At 36.3% G+C, this 22,983-nt stretch overlaps 1 protein-coding gene across 4 annotated transcripts in view; it reads right to left on the reverse strand.

Moving 5' to 3' along the window:
* Positions 1–1,387: 1,387 nt before the first annotated feature.
* Positions 1,388–22,983, reverse strand: part of LOC144452580 (3'-5' exoribonuclease HELZ2-like) — a 40,837-nt gene continuing 19,241 nt past the window's right edge. For all 4 annotated transcript variants that reach the window (XM_078143697.1, XM_078143698.1, XM_078143696.1 and 1 more), the window contains 16 exons: positions 22,665–22,793; positions 21,666–22,153; positions 20,403–21,080; positions 18,858–19,254; positions 18,345–18,647; positions 17,979–18,089; positions 16,451–16,529; positions 12,335–16,055; positions 10,642–10,727; positions 9,297–9,422; positions 8,093–8,224; positions 7,061–7,638; positions 6,430–6,651; positions 5,139–5,292; positions 4,751–4,918; positions 1,388–4,074 (listed from right to left, as the gene is read on the reverse strand). In XM_078143697.1, the coding sequence (XP_077999823.1) occupies positions 3,977–4,074; positions 4,751–4,918; positions 5,139–5,292; positions 6,430–6,651; positions 7,061–7,638; positions 8,093–8,224; positions 9,297–9,422; positions 10,642–10,727; positions 12,335–16,055; positions 16,451–16,529; positions 17,979–18,089; positions 18,345–18,647; positions 18,858–19,254; positions 20,403–21,080; positions 21,666–22,153; positions 22,665–22,793 (7,470 nt within the window). In that variant the 3' untranslated portion in view covers positions 1,388–3,976. The remainder of the gene's footprint in view (positions 4,075–4,750; positions 4,919–5,138; positions 5,293–6,429; positions 6,652–7,060; positions 7,639–8,092; positions 8,225–9,296; positions 9,423–10,641; positions 10,728–12,334; positions 16,056–16,450; positions 16,530–17,978; positions 18,090–18,344; positions 18,648–18,857; positions 19,255–20,402; positions 21,081–21,665; positions 22,154–22,664; positions 22,794–22,983) is intronic.

Raw genomic sequence — 22,983 nt, forward strand, 5'->3', positions numbered from 1 at the left:
AATGAGATTCCACACTTAAGTAGCACCTCGTGATGGAATTTAGAACCAGTCCTATTGTTGTACGAGTTAAATCATTGATTAATAATAACTTAAAGTTAATAAATCATTCAACTTTTCCTTTTCAAAAAAAAAAAAAAAAAAAAAAAAAAGATAATGTATAAATTTCACACTACCCTATAAAAATATATGGTCCAAAACATTGACAAAGGATATATGGTGTCGGGTAGTTGTAACTATGACAACCACTGCATCTAAGTGTTTATGCAGTGAGCAAAGACAGTGTGTGAATATGCTTTACTGGAAAAATAGAAAAATGTAAAAACAAACAAACAAACAAACAGAATTTTTACTTTCCATCAGAATTAAGTGTAATATGTATTACTGTAAAACTGGAAATTTTTGATAAAGACTTATTTTTGCTTATTTTGCTGGAAAACAAAACCATAGAAATAAGTAGTGACTAAAATGCCTTCTTGTATATGAACACAATGTACCAGTCTGGTAATTAGTAAAAATAAGTAGTGACTAAAATGCTTTCCTGTACATGAACACAATGTACCAGTCTGGTAATTAGTAAAAATAAGTAGTGACTAAAATGCCTTCTTGTACATGAACACAATGTACGAGTCTGGTCATTAGTAAAAATAAGTAGTGACTAAAATGCCTTCTTGTACATGAACACAATGTCAATCTGGTAATTAGTAAAAATCAGTATTTGGAAACTAGTTGAAGACTGTAAAAATCACAAAAATTTCTAGTGGTGAAAATATCGAGATTCATAGAAATTTAACTTTCAGCATTGTAGTACTTTCATAGCCAAGAAAAGTAACATTTTAAAACAGAATAAGTTTACTAGAAGTAGATTATTTTAGTGAGTGGATGCATAGCTTATCGCTATGACAACAGTACTTTTTAACCCTCTTCAGGTCAAGTTCATGTAAAAAATAATAATGGCCGTTGGTAGGATTAAGGTCAAAGGTTAATAATGGCTGTTGGTAGGATTAGGGTCAAAGGTTAAAATATTTGTACATAATACAAATATGATATAAACATTTTAGAAATGTGTTAATTTTTAACCAACACATTTTTTCTACTTTTGTGTAATAATATTTGTGCCAATTTTGAGTTTTATTGAAATAAAATTTTCATTGACATAAATTTGATAAAATATTTTGAACAGCATAAAAAATCAATGTGAAACAACATATGCCAAGTCTTGTTTGTAACTCAATATTTTGTAAAAAGCTAAACCATGCGTAAACATTTTGTTATTGTATGTACAACAACAAACATTTTACACATTTATTGTGTTTTTTCAATTTATTGAGTTACAAACTCAGACTTGGTCTGTGTTATTTCACATTGATTTTTCAAGTCGGAAGTGATGATAAAATAGTTTTATAAATTAAAAATCCAAAATAAATACCCATACAGTCACTTTAACTTTAATTCTTTTAATGAAATAAACAATGATTTCATTGGAAACAATTACATACAAAATATTTGACACATGAACATACTGTTTCTCACTTCTTGTTTATTATTTAATTTTCATAATAATTCATGTCTGTCCTCTGTATGTATAATTGCGTCTCTTTCTGTGTTTGTCTGCCACTTGCTCCCTGCCATTCGATCTGTTTCTCTCAGTTTGTCTATATAATTTCTGTCTGCCATGCTTCAGTGTCTGTCTCTGTCTGTCTGTCTGTCTGTCTGTCTGTCTGTCTGTCTGTCTGTCTCTCAATCTGTCACTCCTGTTTCTGTCAGTCAGTCAGTCTGTTTGTCTCTCGATCCATCTGTCACTCCCTCTCTGTTTCCATCAGTCAGTCAGTCAGTCAGTCAGTCAGTCAGTCAGTCTGTCTGTGTGTCTCTGCATCTGTCACTCCCTCTGTTTCAGTCAGTCAGTCAGTCAGTCAGTCTGTCTGTCTGTCTCTCCATCTGTTTCCGTCAGTCAGTCAGTCAGTCAGTCAGTCAGTCAGTCAGTCAGTCAGTCTGTCTGTCTCTCCATCTGTCACTCCCTCTGTTTCAGTCAGTCAGTCAGTCAGTCAGTCAGTCAGTCAGTCAGTCTGTCTCTCCATCTGTCACTCCCTGTTTCCGTCAGTCAATCAGTCTGTCTGTCTCTCCATCTGTCAAACCCTCTCTGTTTCAGTCAGTCAGTCAGTCAGTCTGTCTCTCCATCTGTCACTCCCTGTTTCCGTCAGTCAATCAGCCTGTCTGTCTCTCCATCTGTCACTCCCTCTCTGTTTCAGTCAGTCAGTCAGTCAGTCAGTCAGTCAGTCAGTCAGTCTGTCTGTCTGTCTCTCTCTCCATCCGTCACTCCCTGTGTTTCTGTCAGTCAGTCAGTCTCTCTCTCTGTCTCTGAGTTTCAATCATCAATAAAGTATTGTTTCTGGTCATCGTATGCATCACTTAAATACCCTTGCATCAGTCTTTTTCCCCCCATGTTTGTCAAGCCCATGCAGTCTGTAGATCTGTGGAGAGACACAAAAATATCCCCCTCTTCTTCAGTGAAGACAACTGCAGAGTCCTTCAGTGAAGACAACTGCTGAGCCAATCATGAACAAGCAAATGACATCTGTCCCACATACACACTTTCTCTAAAGTACTTAAATAAAAAGCACAGTAACTGCCATAAATAGTAGATTGAGTGACAGGTGTGTTGAGAATTCAAAAAAAATATTTAAAAAAATTGTCGTCACACCATTTTAAACAATCTGTCCTGACCAGAAACAATTTTTTTTTCTTGGCCTTAAATGTAAATAGCTCACAAGAAGGGAAATGTCTGTCAGTAATATATATAATTTTATATGTTTTCTGATTGCATATTGACAAATTTGTGAAATATACAGTGTATAGGCCAAGTTAGACTATGTTATTCAAAATATTCAGTAGAGCTATACATATTTGTATATATTCCTGCTGGGAAATATAAACTTGTGTGGAGAAATCAACAATGGCAGAGGTAATCATGCAACCTCACTAGTTTGGTCACTCTTCTTCTGATATGTAATTTGAAAGCTTAAAAGGTCTGGAAACTTGTAATTTAGACTGAGCATGCTCAGACACAAAGGATTATGGGATTGTCTGTAGTTATCGTAATACCTAATCTGGAACTATTGGTAGAATAAACCTACAGTGGTCAGGGTAACCATGACTACATTATTTGTGGTTACAAGCAATGTAACACAGTTGTTTACATTTCCAATAGATTCATATATCATCATATTTCCCATGATGCAGCATTCGGGATATTCAAGATGGCGGGTTTGCAAGTTCCCTATTGATTCTGATTTATATCAAGTTTATTATCATATTTCCCATGATGCAACATTCATGATATTCAAGATGGTGGGTTTACAAGTTCCCTGTTCAACATATAGCTTATATTTATTACATTATATACATCTGAATGAAGAAAAATATTGGGGAATAATATAATTAGACCTCTCAAGCATGATTTGAATTTTTTTTTTTTTTTTTTTTTTTTTAAATATAGTCAATTTGTAAGAGTTTCAAGTATCACAGAACCAGTGACATAGACTGGTTATCGTGATATACAATGACCAGGGTATATAATCCATATTTTCTGTTCAAAGTCAATAACTTGGTTTGTTCATGAATTAATTAGATATTATTCCCCAATATTTTTCTTTGTTCAGCCAAGGAAACAAAGGAATGACCTAAGGGGCCTTGTCACTATGAGCCTAGAGCTAGATGAGTAGTGACAACCTTTAGGTCACTCATATTTTTCGGTTGAATGAACAAAAATATTGGGGAATAATGTAATTATACCATCATTAGTAGTATAAAAAAAATCGGGCAAAGTAATGACAATTTTGAGTGTTTTGAGTCATATTTTGAACATAGCAGGTCCAATGACAGACACGTGTTGTCGTGACGTACAACGACCAGAGTATATATTCCATATTTTTTGTTGAGCCTGGCTTGTGCATGGTATAAGGCTAGCTGCAAATGATATTCACAGGAAATGTTCCGCTTTCACGATGCAGTTATTCTCCTCGTATTTAACAAGCAGTTCCTTCCACATTGAATGGGTTCTCAGCAGCTCTTCATTCCCTGTGTATAGGATGTTTGAGAAGTATTAGGTGTGGCATTGACCACGTGATTGCTACCTAGTGAAGTTGTTACTACAGAGATTTGGGTAAATGGGATATAATTTCATACGAGTCTTTCATAGAAATGCTTGCATGAAATCCCTATACCTGTAAATGACAGAAGATAAGTACTGTACATGCATGTAAGTGCAGTAGACCTTCTTTACAAGATTCAAAGTTTCCAAGTTACCAAGTTGTTTTTGTGATCACCAAATTTATTATATGGCAGTACTCAATACAAGTGTACTAAAGGTAGAAATAAGTCTGACTGGACTTTTCCTTTAAGTTGACAAGTGTACTAAAGGTAGAAATAAGTTTGCACATCTTGGGAGAAACACAAAAATAATCCTCCCTACTTCAGTGAAGACAACTGCAGAGCCAATCATGAATGAGCAAATGACATCTGCCCCACATACACACTTGCTCTACAGTACTAAATAAATAAGAAGAACAGTAACTGCCATAAATAGTATACTGAGTGACAGATTTGTTGAGAATTTAAAAAAAAAATCGTGTCGTCGCACCATTTTAGACAAACTGTCCTGACTAGAAACAATTCTCTCTTTCTTTTGGTCTAACTTTAACATTCTGTGGAGTATATGATCATGAGCAGGCAGAAAAAAGAAATATGTACATACCAATAATAATCAACCCTTGTTTTGCTCTTGTAAGAGCTACATTGATTTGGTGTTGGTCTGTGATAAATCCTAGGTTCTTTTTTAACCAACTAATACGTGGGTTTCTGTCAATCTTTGAGGAAGGCAAGGATCGCACAGTTGAAAAGATGATGTAATCCCATTCACTTCCTAAAACAAGGAATAAGTCGTAAAATTTCAATGTGAGGAAATGAATACATCTGAAGTGTTTGTAAGAATCACGGAAACTTTATGATATATTTCCATAGTAACAGAGCATGAAAGAGTTTTTATGGAAGTATTTTTACTTGACTAAAAGGTATATAAGCTCAGCTTGTGCCACTTTGAGTTTGAGTTGATTATAGATAGGTTTTGTAAGATGTTCACTAACCTTGACTGACGATAACAGTTCTGACGTCAATATCAAGTTTTTCTTTGCGTAGACGTTTGGTTATAAGATTACATTGAGCTCGATATTGAGACAGTACCACAATGGAAGATTGTTTGACCTTATGACGGCCAACTAGTTGCCTTGCTATACGAACCTATGTAGAATGAAAAGGAAATACTATTAACTAACTGCACACATTTACATATTTATATGTAAATTAAAAGCAACAGTCATATAGATATTCTAGTGATATCCAATGTTATAAAAATGATCAAAACATGTTAATTTGCTTGTCTGTCTGTCGATCTGTTTGCCTGTCTGTCTGTCTGCCTGCAAGCTAGTCTGTCTGTCGATCTGTTTGTCAATCTGTCTGTCTGTCAGTGTCTGTCTGCAAGTCTGTCAGTCTGTCAGTTTCCCTCTTACCATTCATCCATCTTGTTATGGTATACATACAAATAAGAATATTTTAATAATAATAATAATAATAATAATAATAATAATGTGAGTTTTTTATATAGTGCTTTCCCACTCTATGCTCACAGCAATTTACAATTATTACCCCTGGCACAGATCTAGAGCGGCACAATGGCATGCCATCCATTGCAGCCATTATAAGCACATAAGATTAAAACATTCACAGTGCAACCTCTATCCTACCAGGTCCCCAATTATAGAGCTGGGTTGACTGAGGCACAATCGTGGTTCAAATCTTGCCTAAGGACTTTAGCCATTCGGAAACAAATAGCAGCAAGGCTTGAACCAACAACCTGCAGATTCCAAGCCAGCCAATCTAACCATCATGACTCCACACAAAATTGGGTTTTAAATTTACAAAACTATTTTATCATGGCTTCCTACTTGAAAAATCAATGTGAAACAACATTGACAAAGTCCTTATTTGTAGCTCAATCAGTTGCAAAAGATTAATAAATGTGTGAAATGTTTGTTATTGTACGTACAATAACAAACTTTTTAGACACTTGTTAGCTTTTTGCAATGTATTGAGTTACACACACAGACTTTGTCAATGTTGTTTCCCATTTATTTTTCAAGTAGGAAGCCATGATAAAATTGTTTTATAAATTAAAAATCCAAAATAAATACCCCAATCCTCATCCATATGGCCACTTTAAAGATAATTAGGCAAATAACTAATATTATGCTATTTTTTCATGAAATGATATTATCAAGTATAACCCCTTATTATAACTAGTTTTCTCCCAATCCATTGTATGGTGAAATGGTTGATATTTTGGTGTGTCGATACCCTTTCATGATCTCATATAATTACCACTTGTTCAGCTTCAAGAGCATTGCTCTTTGACTGCTCACTTCCTTCAGTTGTCGATACAGTCAGGGCTTCTTCTTCTCCAACAATATGACAAAAGACTATTGGTCTGTCAATACCACCTGGCCAGATGTTCAATCCTGGAGGTCTGTTTAGTACTATTGGAGCTGGCTCCAGTTGTCCACCATAAAAGTGACTTGAAGGAAACTCACATATACTTTGATGCTATAGAACCAATGGAATATACATATTACTCAGGTATAGCAGAAAGCAAAGGAAGATGATTGTAATCGTTGTTGCATAGGAAAACAGCTACACAGTGTGGTTTTCTCAATGTCCATCTTGTATTGTAATATAGACGTAATGACCATATAGATCTGTTATCTATGCAATAAATTATTGTAAATATATATCCATCCATCCATCCATCCATCCATACATACATAACACATACACACATCCATCCATCCATACATACATACATACATACATACATACATACATACATACATACATTGCATGGTTTTGATTTTATCACAATTGCATAGTTCTGCATGGAGTGGAAAATACATGTGTGTCCATACATTGTATAACTATAATGCTTGTGTGAGCATTTATTAATGAGGTAACTAACCATTCTATATTGAAGAGTGAGCATTTTTGTTTCTTCTTCGTAACGCTCTAGCATTGAAATCTCCATTCCCATCTTCTTTGCCATCTTTTCAGTCACAATAGCACGAAGCTGTTTATGATCACCAATGAACACTATCTGTGCTGGCTCTGTTGACACAAGGGGAACTAAGGTTTCTGGTTCAGTGCACATACCACATTCATCAATAATACACTGCTTGACTTTGGCACATTCTAAGACATAGCTACCACCAGCTGTACTGCACGTACACACGATGACGTCATATTTTGGGAGTTCTTTTTCCACAGCCCTAAAAACACATCTTTTGTAATCTGCGATTTCTTTAGCAGAAGGCTTGTAGTCTGGACGGCTGAATTTGACATCAAACACAGCGAGCTCGTTGTTTCTTTCCTTTCGAATTAAATGATGGAGAGCTACTTCCCTGTGCTCAGGAGACATTTTGGCGGTACTACTTTTCAATCGACTTGACTTCCCCGGACCAGGAATTGGGTAGTCCTTTTGCTCGATGTCATCACTGTAGATTCTCACGATACTTAGATCTTGGATCTTTTGCAGGTATGCTGTGTGTTTGAAAAGAATGAAAGTGACTTTACCCCAGTGAAAACTGATGCAATGAATTGTTTAATGTGAGAACACAGAGCTCAAATAATTAAGAGGTTTTTTTAAATACATCTTGTAATCTACGAGTACAATTTAGTATGAAATCTGGACTGATAATCTGAAACTGCTACTGGTCAAACAATTTTTATTGAAAAATCTTCTCAAGGAAGTTTTAATACTAGATTTTCTAAAGAAAAAAGACGATGAAAAGAAAATGGATGCCTCCCCCTCCCCACCACCACCACCACCATCCAACTAAAAGTACGTTCTGCTATAAGATTTGCAATTCTACAAATTTTAACGCACAGAACTATGAGTGGATACGATTGTTGATAATACTCCTCCCTCCCCTTTCTTGTGCACTGCAATTCTGCAAAAGCACAGAACTATGAATACATGCACCAAAAAACTTACTTGTGACAACATCTACAGATTTATTTGAAGGCCCACAGTACAACACTTGTCGTTTGTTATATGGATTCGCACGGATATTTCTCATTGCAAATCCATAAGCTATGTGTACACCAATAACAGTCTTTCCAGTGCCTAAAAACAGATAGAAAAAAGGAAATCATTTCTCATTTCACTCACAATTCTTACAAACAGAAAGAAAAAGCTTACATCACATTATAACAAATACATCATGTTGGGATTTAGTTACAACTATAATATATTGGCTTCATAATATTCATAGGCTATTTATGAATCACAATAAAAATTGTACTTTGATCTGTGCATCAGTTCATACTTCAGTAAATCACCAGTTGAAATGTTTTTTTCAGTCTGCCAATACTTGTAAGTTGTGTATTGTTCATTTACAAATCAAAATCAGATTAATAAACTTTTCAGTACCAGGAACTGATACTCTTTGAAATTGAAATTGAAATTGAAATTTATTTCCCACAAAAGAGATAAACATACAAATAAGAAGTAAACATTGACATAAAAAAAAAGATAATATCATATGCATTACACTAAAATAAAATATGATGGCCTTCTTTGAAAAATTGACTTTTTGCTTATACCTATATCATGTTAAACAACACAGGGCTAGATGGCTGGATGAATTGAAGGTTTCATTACAAGTTTGTCTGGATGTTATCTGACAGGCTGGCTTGTTTATAGATGCTATTCCTGGCATTAGACCCTCTAACCTCTATGTACATGAACAAATTACCCTGTGTGTTAGTCTAGCTGCTAGACACTCTGTCTTTCTTCTCAACACTCTGTTACTGAAAGGTGGCATACAATTGAGGGTGAATGCCCGAGCTAATAGCCCTCCACTAGTTACCACCCTTCGTTGCCTTCAGTGAGCAGAATAGCACAAGGGGTGTAGCAGCAAGACTACCTGCATGTACTCTGAATACATGTAGTTGTGTACATTAATACCTTGGACATGATTTGATGAAACATTGTGTCTATACGATACAAAAGGTTTAAATGTCTTTAACTCTAAAACTATACACATTGTTATGCAGTCCACAGCACTGTTGACTAGTTTTACATGTGGGCGGCTAAGTTAGTACTAGTAGAATCATTCATTCGTATCCCAACAGCTTTGGAATTATTTTCATCAATTTGATGTAAAATGGAAAAAGTTGGGTAATTTTACACTTACCTGGTGGACCTTGTATCAAAGTGAATGGTTGTCGTAGAGCTGTCTGCACTGCATCATCTTGTACAGAATTGAGAGGTTTGAAGCCACCTCCTGGTTTGACTTCCATATAACCCACATTACCAGGATCTGTTTGGATATAATTTGTTTAATGTATCTAATGGAAGTTTTTGTCATAATAACTGTAAAACAGTCAAAACTTTTAGGTCAGTAAAGCCGAAAATATTTGTACATTGAGATTACAGCTAACCAGGCATTGCAATATCTGTCATACTTAAAGGAAAAGTCCTGTCAGACATATTGCTGCCTTAAAGTGGCCATATGGATGAGGATTTGGTATTTATTTTTGATTTTTGATTTACAGAACAATTTTATCATGGCTTCCTACTTGAAAAAAAAATGCAAAACAACATAGACCAAGTCCTTGTTTGTAACTCAATACATTACAAAAGACTGATAAATGTGTTAAAAAGTTTGTTATTGCACGTACAATAACAAACTTTTTAACACATTTTTTAGCATTTTGCAATGTATAGAGTTGGTCTATGTTGTTTACATTAATTTTTCAAGTAGGAAGTCATGATAAAATTGTTTTCTAAACTAAAAATCCGAAATAAATATCCAATCCTCATCCATATGGCCACTTTAAGTACAGTTGTATTCATTACAGCAATTGCTTTCAACTATAATTCTGGTTGATAAAAATAACATCTTGGTAACTTCCTCTAATTTGAAATCTTGTCACAATTTAAGCTCTACAGCACTTGACATGTGTTCAGCCACTTTGGGGATTTCATGCAAGGGTTTATGGGAAGCCTCTGGTGATGAAAACACATTAAAAATACCACAGTACTCTTTTCAGACATGTTATTTTTATAGGAATAACTAAGCTTTAGAAAGAAACTTTTGTCAAAAAACTGAACATTTGAATGAATCTAATAATACTAATTAATAATAATAATGTTGTTTTTATATCAGCGCTTTCCCAATCTGTTCTCAAAGCGTTTTATAATTATTACCCCTGGCACAGATCTATAGCAGCACAACAACCCTTTATACTTCCTCAACTCCCTGGGGAGCATAGAATCCATTGCAGCCTTTATTTTAAATTGCATGGGATTATTAAAAACAGTCACATTGCACCCTCTATCCTACCAGGTCACCAATTATACAGAGCTCTGGGTTGACTGAGGCATAGTCGTGGTTCAAATCTTGCTGAAGGACTTCAGCCACTCAGAAACAAATGGCAGTGGTGGGGCTCAAACCTGCAACCTGCAGAATGGGTATGCCAATTTTACTAATGTTCTAATGTTTATGTAAATATGAAATAGTAGAGAAAGATACGTACTTGTTATTGGTATCTGTTTTCCAAGACATATTGCTTGAATAAATCTTGAAGATTTAGGAAGCCTTTGTATTGCCATTTCCATACGCCTGTAATATAAGAATACTTCATTTAAAAGCTACGTACTCACTGCAGCTGGAACATTTTTTGAAACTCTTTTGTTAGATTAATCTGACTTTGCTGCGAAAAGTGCTGAATCACCTGAAGGTATATCGGTACATTTAGCTGTTCACATAATACGATACAATGCATCCAATCAGATTGATTTTTAGGTCCGCACCCAAAATCAGCAACTGATGCAATCACAACTTTAACCTGTTACTATACTACTAATATTGGCATTTTAATAATTTTCAGTCAATAAGTTGTTAGTTGTCTCAGTGATTGAAAAAAATAATACATCAGTTACAGCTAGTGCAGCTTTAAAGGGGAACACCACTCTAAGAAATTAAGTGATTTTCATCAGCTTCAAGTTCTGGTAGTCATTTGGAGATTTCACTTTACATATATTTCACGCAATTGCCAAGAAACACCACATTGAAACTATTGTCCACCTCTATTGTTCTTTCAGTTGAAAACCATTGCATCATGGGTCTTAGCTGAAATGAATATTGATTAGATGAACATTAAATATTCATGACTTCTAATTGGTTATTTTCTACAGATAAGTAGTCATGAATATGCATTGTTCATCTAACAAATATTCGTGTCTGCTAAGACATCAAGTACCACCATTGTGACCTGTAAGCCAAATTGACGTGCCATTGATGCACACAATTTCTAGTGACGCACCAAAATTTGACGTGGACCCCTATCTCTTACTATGTGGTGACTCACAAAAAATCCCCGTTTTTCTCATTTCGACTCTCAGCAACAAAATGTGGCTATCATTTGAGGGCACACAGGATACAACTCATTGTTTCCTTTATTTTGAGATTCTATCCGTGTAAGTTTTCATTGTAAAATTTCACATGACATAGACAAAATGGGGCTTTAATTCAAATGCCACCAGTTACCAGCAAAGTAAATGCAAATCTCTATTATCTTCAAATAAAAGAATGATAAAATATATCCTGTGATCAATAGGGAACTTGCAAACCCGCCATGTTGAATGTTGCATCATGGGAAATGTGATAATAAATACTAATCAAATAGTATTGTAAACAATAATGTTACATTGTTTTTAACCACAAATGACCAATTCATAGTCACCCTGACTATTGTGGGAGGTTAATTTTATCAGTAGCTCCTGATTAGGTATTACAATAACCACAGATAATCTCATAGTCCTTTGCGTCTGAGCATGCTCAGTCTGGATTGCAAGTTCCCTATTGGTGGAGATCAACTATCACAGCAAGTGTACTTAGGTTATTAACATATGCTGAGTGACTGACCTGGTACAAAATTATTAGCCTGCCTCTTGCTATTCCAATATATACAAATCAGTGATGATTTGTAGACATGTGACCTACCTGTCAGTGATGTGACCTACCTGTCAGTCATGTGACCTACCTGTCAGTCATGTGACCTACCTGTCAGTCATATAACCTACCTGTCAGTCATTTGACCTACCTGTCAGTCATTTATTAAACCTACCTGTCAGTCATTTGACCTAACTTTCAGTCATGTAACCTACCTGTCAGTCATTTGACCTACCTGTCAGTCATGTGACCTACCTGTCAGTCATGTGACCTACCTGTCGGTCATTGTCTTGGGCAGTAATTCGATAGTACATGGTATCAATTTATTTTCGGTTTGGTTAAACAACTCATCTGGTATTGGTGTTTTACACTGGTGTACTTCAAAATGAACTGTTGTGAATCTTGGTCGTTCTTGGTCGTACGCATCTTCAATGGACTTCTGTAGATGACAATGGGCAATCCATGGAAACTTGTTCAACTGCACTTCACTAGTGTTTCCTATTCCAGTATTTACCATAGGATACCGTACACATATATATCCGACATGTCCACAGACATTGTTTCTGGCACCATGGAATTTGATATTACGGTCTTCACAGAAGTCAGATCTTAGACGAAGAACCCCACTGACTTTATTACTCCCATCCTCTTTCTTCGTACATGACCACAGGATACCTACATCACGGATTATCGTTGATTCGCTATCAGTCACAGCATTACTTGCAGAAACCATTGCTGTAATGTTTAACCATACTCGCTGATAGTCCTCTAGTGATTCACTGTGCTTCAACACGTTTGTACTTTCGTCTGTTATTTCTTCAAAGCATCCAATAGGATCACTACGATGCTCTAGGCATATGGCGAGCTCATTAGTTGCGTTAAACACTTGTACGGTAGGTACCAATATACCTCTCTCCATTTTTGCACAAAGCTGGACCTCAACCACATCGCCACAACTGTATGTTTGCTCATGGACATGTGGTTCTGTTGTGATATCCTTGCTAGCATTGCCATTGGACTGGTTTCTATGTAGTCTAGTTTGTGTCTGTGCATGGTTAATAGTGTTAATGAGTGTATTACACTGAGGTAAATTGTCACTGTTCAAAAGCATAACCAGATTTCTCCAGTGTGCTTCAGGAACATGTATCACATGTTTTTCTGGTGAAAGGTGTCGAGGATTTCGTTCATCTCGGCTGTGACTTACACTTTGTTGTTTACCTGTAGCTGCATGGATGTGTTCCTTCCACTTCAGACAAACCGAATCCATCTCCTCTTTTATAAGTGGCTCCTCACAAGGTTGTAGTCTGTTGAAACTGGCCGTGCGGTATTTAGATGATATATACCTATGATGTTGTAAATACAGCTTCATATTTTGATGACCAATTGACTCCACAAATGCCAAGGTTGGCCATGGGACATTCATAAGGTCGGTTGCCAAAGCCAGTGTCCTGGAATCACGTTCATATTGCTTTGCTGACAAGGCTCGCTGGTTGCAACGGTCACAAATGTCAACTATATCAGTAATATTGTAGTCATTCTGCCCAACTGATGAAAGATGTGCCACCAGAATTCTATGCACAACCAGATCGATATAGCGCCTGATAGGTGATGTGAAGTGAGTGTAGGGTTGTACGTTAAGTGAAAAATGATCCCTCTCTGCTTCACTTCTTGTTGATGGTATGTAAACACCCCTTTCTTGTAATTGGAAGTAGTTCGACAGCATAACAGCAAGTTGTGGATGATTCTGGTCATCATTTACCAAGTTCTTCAATGTGTGAAGATCTCCCTTTATGACAGCGATATTTATCTGCTCCCAGATGGTACTCAGAATTAACATATCTCTTGAAGTTTCTTTATCTGGCTGTACTACAGGTACTGACATTTTAAGAAACTTGAACCTGGTTTGCCGTGATGAGGAATTTTGCACCCATTTACCATGCACCTCACCCCACTTTGCTAGTTTTTCTCTCTCTGGAGGTAACTGACTTCGGAGTGGTATACAGATAGGTGACTCGCCTTCTGTCAGATGTTTTGCGATCTCCATGTTAGCCAGAATCATAATTTGTTCGACCATGAATTGGGCTTCTGGGTTGTCAATTCTGTCATCACCATTCGTGTAGTGGTTGCTTAACTCAGTACCTATTCGCTTTGCATAAAGATTGTATGACAATGAATGCAATGACCTGATATCATTTTTGATTTTTCTGTTGATATCATGAGTGCCACTCACAGGACCATGGTTGATCACATCTTCAACTTCACCATAAGTCAACCTCGCTTTTGATTGGATGAGTGAACGACATACCTCTCTCTTTATAACTCTGCCGTCTTCTGCTACAGTAACAAAGACAGTCACAGTGAGACGGTCTTCTTTTGGCCTCAAACTGCAAAGGTCACCGCTCAATCGAGATGGGAGCATGTGTATGGGTGGCTGCTTATCGGCATAGTAGGATGTCGCTCTTTTGAAGGCTTCACCGTCAATTTTACTGCCTTTTGGGACAAAGAAGGACACATCTGCAATATGAATGCCAACTCTATATAAACCATGTCCAACATCTTCAATACTGAGTGCATCGTCTAAGTCAACACTGTCAGCTGAATCTACTGTGAAGACACTCAAAAACCGGTAATCTAACCGGTTGGCAGAAGAATATTCTGTATCAGGTATGGTCCAACCTTCAGGGTAAAGCGTAGCAACCTCATCTCTCACATCTTTCTTGTGTGATTCACGAACATTATGTGCTATCTTAAGAATTGCTGATCCATTCTCTAGAGTATTTCCCTTTGGTAACCTGTCAATCACCGCACAAATTGGTTGTCGGTAATTAGGAGACCAACGAAGAAACAGCACAACAAATACTACATGTTGGCGGTCCTTATTTGATATCTTCTCAAAGCGTACGCATCTTAATCGCCCTTCTTTAGACAGTTGACAGATTGGTATGGAATGTTTGGGCCTTCGCTTCTTGGCAGCCTTTGGATAAACCCATCTCATTTTGGGGAGATTCAGCTGCAATGGCATCATAATTGAAAGGTCATGTTCATCAAGAACACATGCAATCTTCAAGAGCCGAAGTTCTATCGCTTTCTTTTTAATACCCACAACTTTACAGTGGATGCTGTTTGTATCTCCAGATGGCACACCATCACCTAGAATTTCTACAACCACTTCATCACCATTCAGAGCTTGTCCTTGGTTGTGGACTGTATTTATTCTTATTTTCTCCATCTTTTCATCTGCTGTCATTGCATACCTGACGTTTCTCCCTTCTGCATGTAGTTTGCAAAGTTTGTATTTATCTGGGAATTGTTGTAACATATCTTGAAGTTCTTCTTCCGTATGATCTTCAAATAGACTAGGGCGATCAGACCAATTGGGTCTTTCAAAGTGATCGATTGGTAGAACATCTGTATCAGAATCGTATGTGTCATCACCATCAACCCTGTGTTGTCGGTTGCGTTTTCTTTGTCGACGAGAAACCTTGCTTTTCATTGGTTTCACCAAATTATTATAATCCTCATCATCCTCCGACTCCATTTCCTCAATGGCACCCTCCTCCAGCTGTCGATTCAGTTCTTCAAGAATTCTGTCTCTCGTTTCTTCATCATCGGATTCCCACTCATTTGCTGTCTCTACAGCAGGGTTTTGTTGCTGTCTTACTTGTGGAATAAACTCGGCAGCCTTTGGATTCAATTTTACTTTAGCATGAACCTGTTGCTCAATAATTGCTAATGACAAATTCTTTGGATAAAGACTGCCATGTTTTTCACATTCTGATATAAATGCTCTCCAATCATTCTGACATTTACCAATCGACGTTAGTGCAACAGGGTGACCGACCACAACCAACAGTGACTGTGCACGCGTAAATGCTGTATTGAGTAATTTTCTATCAGTCAGGAAACCAAGATTTATGTTGTTCATGTCATAATCCTTGGCTACCACATTGTCATTTGTGCGGACAGTACTGATAAAAAGGGCACGAAACTCTTTACCTGTCATAAAAATGGAAAAAAAGACTTTTCATATATCAAATATCTACTGAAATAATGTCATGAGAGGGAATTTGATTTAATAATCACACCATATAATATTGATCTTGTGGTATCGATATTGAATGCTGTAAAATGGATGAGAATTTGGTGTTTATTTTGGATTTTTAATTTAAAAAAACAATTTTATCATGGATTCCTACTTGAAAAATTAATGTGAAACAACATATGCCAAGTCCTTGTATGTAACTCAATAAATGGCAAAAGACTGATAAGTGTGTAAAATGTTTGTTATTGTATGTACAATAACAAATATTTCATACATTTATCAATCTCATTGGAAACATCCACGACATCTAACCTCCTTACATTTTGTAACTTAAGCATAATTCACTAACCTTGTATGTTTAACATGTTATCTACCGTTACACCACCAAGATGATATTGGCGGCGGAGATTAACACGAATTTGGCGCACCTAATAAAGTAAACAAACATAGGACATTCTGAAGTTCAGCACTATTCAGTTTGTAGGAAGAAATATTTTAAGATAATTAGATGTTTTTCCCCAATATTTTTCTTCGTTCAGCCAAGGACAATATGAGTGACCTAAGGGGTCTTTGTCACTATGTGTCGCTAGACAAGAAGTGACAACCCTTAGGTCACAAGTATTTTCCGGCTATCTGAATGAAGAAAAATATTGGAGAATAACATACTTATACCAGCGTCAGTAATATCAAAGAGAAATCAGTGAAAGTAATGGTAATTTTGAATGTTTTGACTCATATTTCGAACACAGCAGAACCAGTGACTTAGACACGCATTTTGTTCAACTTGGCTATATAGTAATATTAGTATAATCCTGGAAATTGTGGTATGGATGAGATTATATGACCAGTATATTGGTGCTAATTTGCATTTATGGTATTAATATACCGGTATTAGGAGATATATCCCTTATGTTTGCTCAGAATTTCATCAAACTTTGTTCACGTATTAATAGCTCGCATAGCGACTCAATGACTAGTACGCTTGCACATCTTATATACAATGCAATGTTTTTTTGTGGTTTTATCCAAGAATGCATTGTGGCACAATGACTCTATGCATGTGCGTTCTATATACTATGTGTATTCTCCACATGGAGGGCGCTATCTACAATATCATTGTGAGGTTGTCAGTCACAAATGAATCTACCCTGCGTGAGCTTATGGGCATTGCCTAGTTATGATATTACCATGAAATGTTCGTGTAATACATATAAATGAATATGTAACTTGCACACATGAATTATTTCAATCATGAATAATATTTACCAATTAGGTGATTATTTATATATTTATTGTAACTGGGTTCTTGCTCTGAATTCGTCTAGTGAATCAAATACTTAGTTCTAGTATCCTTTGGGATAGTATAGGTTAATACCATTTCACATGCTTTTATGAATTAAGAGGAAAGCAATATGACACAACTGGTATTTATTTGCACAAGCTGAGCTTGTAATCATTTTACTGAAATGAAAATACGTACATAAAACTTTGATCAAACTATATTGATATCAATGCATGGCTTTTTGCCTTCTATGACATGACATATTCTGTCAAGAGAGGACACTGTCATCATTCCTCACAGTTCAATGCACAGGCAATTTCATTTACACATGGACATGATGTGTAAGAACACCGTCAAAAGGCTCTGTTTTTAGTCCTTAAAGAAATTATTCTGGTCAAGTCTTTCTATGACATGACATATTCTGTCAAGAGAGGACACTGTCATCATTCCTCACAGTTCAATGCACAGGCAATTTCATTTACACATGGACATGATGTGTAAGAACACCGTCAAAAGGCTCTGTTTTTAGTCCTTAAAGAAATTATTCTGGTCAAGTCTTTCGGGTAACATTTGATTTTACAATGATACAACTAACCTGGGCAGTGTAAACAGATACAACGCCAATTTGTTTTACATCTAACGGTCCCCAAACACCTTCAGGCCAGTTCTCAACAAGCCAGTTGACCTGCTCACCAATTTCAGCAACCTGGAACATGAAATATAAAGACTTTATCAAGTGATGTGATACAAAGATAATGCATGTCAACACGTCTTTTTATTATCTTTGTTTAAATGTTTAAAAAAATCTTTATGGTCGGACGCTTAAACTAGGGTTGGTCAGGTTTTTTTTAATTTTGCCTCACATGTAAGAGCTTTGTTGAGCTGGACAGAGGTTTCCATTGTGTATCATTTCATACTCTCAGTTTTATTTTTAATCTACAATTTCATGACTACATTTTACCTCTGCAAGATTAAAGTAAGATGAAAGGTGTTTCTGCTCTTCACCGTACGCACTGTAGAACACCAATGGATGAAGGTCTGGGTGAGATGATTTGGTATGGTCAGTTGAGGCAGTCAGTGGCGTTCCTTTGTAATACAAGTTGGACAAAAAGTTGACGATTGACTGATTACACCTGTAATTTTCATTCAACATCACCATGTAGTTCTGACGTTGACGATCAGTCAGTTTGTCAAGATACTGATCACATACTCTTCGAAGCAAGGAATGGTGAAACTTTTTCTCCTTTGCATACCTGTCAAAGACCTGAAATATAAACAATATGATGGGGAAAGGATAACTTATGAATTTGCTATGTTTGATAAAAAACATTGATGTCAAATGAGATAAAATATTCACCAAGGTACATAAAAATGTACCTCATTTTAGCTATAAGTAATCAGAAGATTGCGAGTCAAAGATTGAGGCAAAAAACATGTAAACTCAGCTTGTTCCACTTTAAAGAACGTAACTTACTTCAGGACTCATTTGTTTGTGATCTCCAGCCAGGATCACTTTTGTAGTACTGTTTGCTAGAGTAATGGGAGTTATTGCCTCACATTCCAAGGCCTGTCCAGCTTCATCAATGAATATATGAGTGAAATGATTAACTAGACCAATCTCCTTCAGGACAATAGAGGTAGCGAGAGTTGTAATGACCAATGGATATGTTTGTATCATTTTAACATCTCCAGGGTTTGGTTCCCGTACGTTGCTTAACCCGCTCACTTCATCTAGCTGTATCAGGCAGTATTTGAAAACGTTATTAAGGATAGTGTTTCGGCGACGATCTTTCCCATAAATACGCAAAAGACTTAAAATTTGTTCATCAAGGTTTGAATTGAAGTACCGTGTTATGTAAAGGTCCGCAGCACTGTAAAGATAAACATAGAGAAGGGTTAATAATCATTGTGAAGTACATGTAAGGAAACAAGAAAAAATAACTTCATTAGATTGGTTAACGATACGATGAATTATATTTAGTCTGAATGGGATGTCTTCTGTTCTGACAGCTGAATGCCAACAAAAAAAACAGCAAAACCTTATTTCAGTTTGAAATTATACAAAATATTTTATATTTTCAGTATTGTACCAGAAATTTTGTAATTTAACATAAGGTTACTATTGTAGCCAGTGATGCTGTAAATGTAGTCCTAATATATATATACTTAATTCAACAGTGTAAAGATGTTATAAGTCATTACTCTGAGTTTCACACTTTTGACGATCGCTGAGGAAGCGTGAAACTCTGAGTAATGACATAACATCTTTACTCTTTTGACTGCTCTGCTACTAATATTGCATAGATCACTGTTCTCTCCAGTAAGACACTTATACTTATATAATGTGTATACATATACATATATATATATAAATAAATATAATGCTGCTAGGACTGTAGTACACAGAAATGCATAAGGAACTTGTGAGACAGTCCGAATAAATAGATGTAATCCGACGTTTCGAATAAAAATTCCTTTTCAAGGTATTCAAAGGCAAGACATATTAGGTAAACACCTGAATATATCTGAATGTTATGGAATAGAACGACGGCTGTGTGAGATTAACGGTTATATGTGTGAAAACTTCTAAAATTTGAAATATTACATGTACATAATTATATAATATACTTTATTTTCTGAGGCCGTGTTAGGCGTAATAAAAATTTTTAATATTATTTTTAAATTATTTTTTTTTTCTGTGTGAGTGTCTAGTTCAGGTTTTCCATTGTTTTCCGAATGGTTTCTGTGTTGTTTAGTTCTTCCTATCAGATGTACAGTCATTACAGATTGGAAGAACAGTTTTTAGAGTGTCGTTTTAAGTTGATGGCAGTTTCTGCATCCATTATTTCTCATGAGACTTCAAAATTTTTGTGATTTTATTATTTTTTGTGCATGTATGTATGGATACAAACTTTTAATTAACCTTGTAGAATATTAATTATAAAATATATGTTAGATATAAATAGGTGGTAAGAAGATATAAGCTGAATAGGCAATTCAAAACACAAGCCCTATTTACCTGTTTGTCATAGTACACAGTAGTATTTTTGTGTTATCTTCTTTCCTGACCAAGTGTAAGATTGTCTGTGCAATGGTGAAAGTTTTCCCAGTACCGAACGGCCCGCCTATAACCAAAGGAGTGACACTTCTCTGCTCCTTTTCCAGTATGTTTGCTATTGCGAGGCGCTGTTGTTTGTTCACTGGAATATCATCACATTCAAAGGGTTTGGCTTTCCCCCGAATGGTTGTTTGACTCAAACGGGGAAATAGAATGCTCAACCCATCTTCATTTATTCCATCAATCGCGTAATGCCAACGGCAAAATGGCAAGCGGTCTAAACGAAGTTGAATCGCAATGTCAATTTCTAGATCAGGCGTGAGACTTAAATCTTGGCAGCACCGTGTGCTGAATTCAATAGCCAGATGCTGGGCATCTTCTTCAACATTACAATCACTACCATCGCTAGATCCCAACACTTTCGCCACGTATATGACATCAGTCGTAGTTGGTTTAATCAGAACAGCACTCACACTTCTGATGAGGATTCTTCCCGCAGCATAAACATCGGAAAGTTCTTTGTCAAGGCGTATATGGCTGTACATTCTCTGGCCCACTTCACCGTACAGGGTTTCTGTAGATGTTGTATGTTGGACTTTGATGGATTGCACAATCGTAATTCGCATTTTGCATTCAAAACTGAAAAAAAGTAATAAATTCAAATGCAAATCAAGAGGTTTAATTGAATACTTTTATCACACCATATCAGTGTGCCCTCTAAGCAATTTGACACGCTACTGACGTCGCACACAATTTCTAGTGACGCACCAAAATTTGGTGTTTCCCTATCTTTTACTATGTGGTGACTCACAAGAAATGCCAGTTTTTCTCATTTTGACTCACAACAACAAAATTTGGCTATCATTAGAGGGCACACTGCAACCTATCCAACACAATGGCCAAGGTGCACATGAAAGTATTGTCTTCGAAAAACAAAATTTTTCAAATAGGGATCCCATTTGATTCAAAGTAGTGTTACCATACAAAAATAAAATCATAGTTCAATGTTTACAAACTTGTGGAGAATAAAGACAGTACACCGGGCAACTATGACTCAATTAGTTAAAAGAACAATAGCCATCACCATTCCTACATCCAGCTCGATATCATTGTATTGACTTGAAAAAATTGGATACTGGACAGGTATTACTCTTAATTGCTGTACAGTCATATGTCCTTAAACTTTGTGAGCTATGTTGAAAATACGTTTTAAAATACACATACCTTTGCAAATGTTTCCATTGAGTGACTTCCTCTCTGTTTACAAGTCGGTGCATTAAGGTGGAATAGTTCTCCTTGCTTAATTCAGGGTCCTCAATTTGCAGTGTACCTTCTTTAAAGCCTGCAGGATTTTTATACTTCATCATCAGTCGCTTTTCAAAACTATCATCACTGCAATCTTTGAACTCGATGATTTGACTGTTAGTGGACTCCCAAACGGTGTGATCCTTAGTCAGACCCATGGCTTCTACTTTGTCTAACTGTTCACGGATTCCATAATGTACTACCAACTTGCGAAGAAGAACTGGCTCTGATGATGCAAACTCGAAAACAACCCACTGATAAAATGTACCAAACATGTCAGAATGCCATGTCACGGTAACGGTGGACTGGTTATCAGATTGACTAACATCGGACACCTGCAGATGGTCATTAATGTAGAAGTGCTGTCTGTACACATCATGGAGTAACCCAATTCTGGTCAAGTCATTCTATCGAGAGTGAAAAAAGACCATACAAATACTTAACAAGTTTGTAAATCCATGCCAGTGATTACCTGTCAAAAACAAGACTAGTCAATAATTCATGGTGACATGAGGAACTGAAAGCTTTTTCGATTTTATTATTGTAACAGTTGAAAGGTGCTTAAACATAAAGATGTTGACACACATCTTCAAAAGCATAGCATTCAAAATATTGTCAGTTGAATTAAAGGCCATTTTTGTGCATGATAAGCCCTACAGCAGGTAGCAGAAAGTCAATTTGCTACCTGTAAACCCCATTGGACACTGAGTTGTAGATGCTACTGTAACAGAATTAAACCCCATTGTATTGGACATTAAGTCATAGATGGCAGCCAATTGGGTTAACTGTTTGAGGGCAATGACATTCTTTGAAGGCAGTGGATGGAGAGATCGATATCGTCGCATAATACCTTATTTAGTCAATACACTGTATATGGATGTATGGTGACAATATGATCCAGATAGAAACTATACTAACCTTTTCAGCTGACAAGTTGAATTGCCAGACATGATTACGAGTCTTTTGTTTTGCTGATTTAGCCCAGTCCACAAAAATCTCTAAGTCTTTGTTGCATTCAACCACTATTCCGTCTATGCTTTCACGCATCTGGAAATAATCAGATTTAGAGCACCACAGTATCAGACTTTGAAAGCACCCCTCCCCATTCATTATTACTACATATGCAAATGTATTTTTTAGTGTTAAGATAATCAAGTCTATCTCAGTAAGTATGTATATACAGTGTATGTATGTATGTATGTATGTATGTATGTATGTATGTATGTATGTACGTACG

The sequence above is a fragment of the Glandiceps talaboti genome, chromosome 23, assembly GCF_964340395.1.
Source record: "Glandiceps talaboti chromosome 23, keGlaTala1.1, whole genome shotgun sequence".
Taxonomy (NCBI): domain Eukaryota; kingdom Metazoa; phylum Hemichordata; class Enteropneusta; family Spengelidae; genus Glandiceps; species Glandiceps talaboti.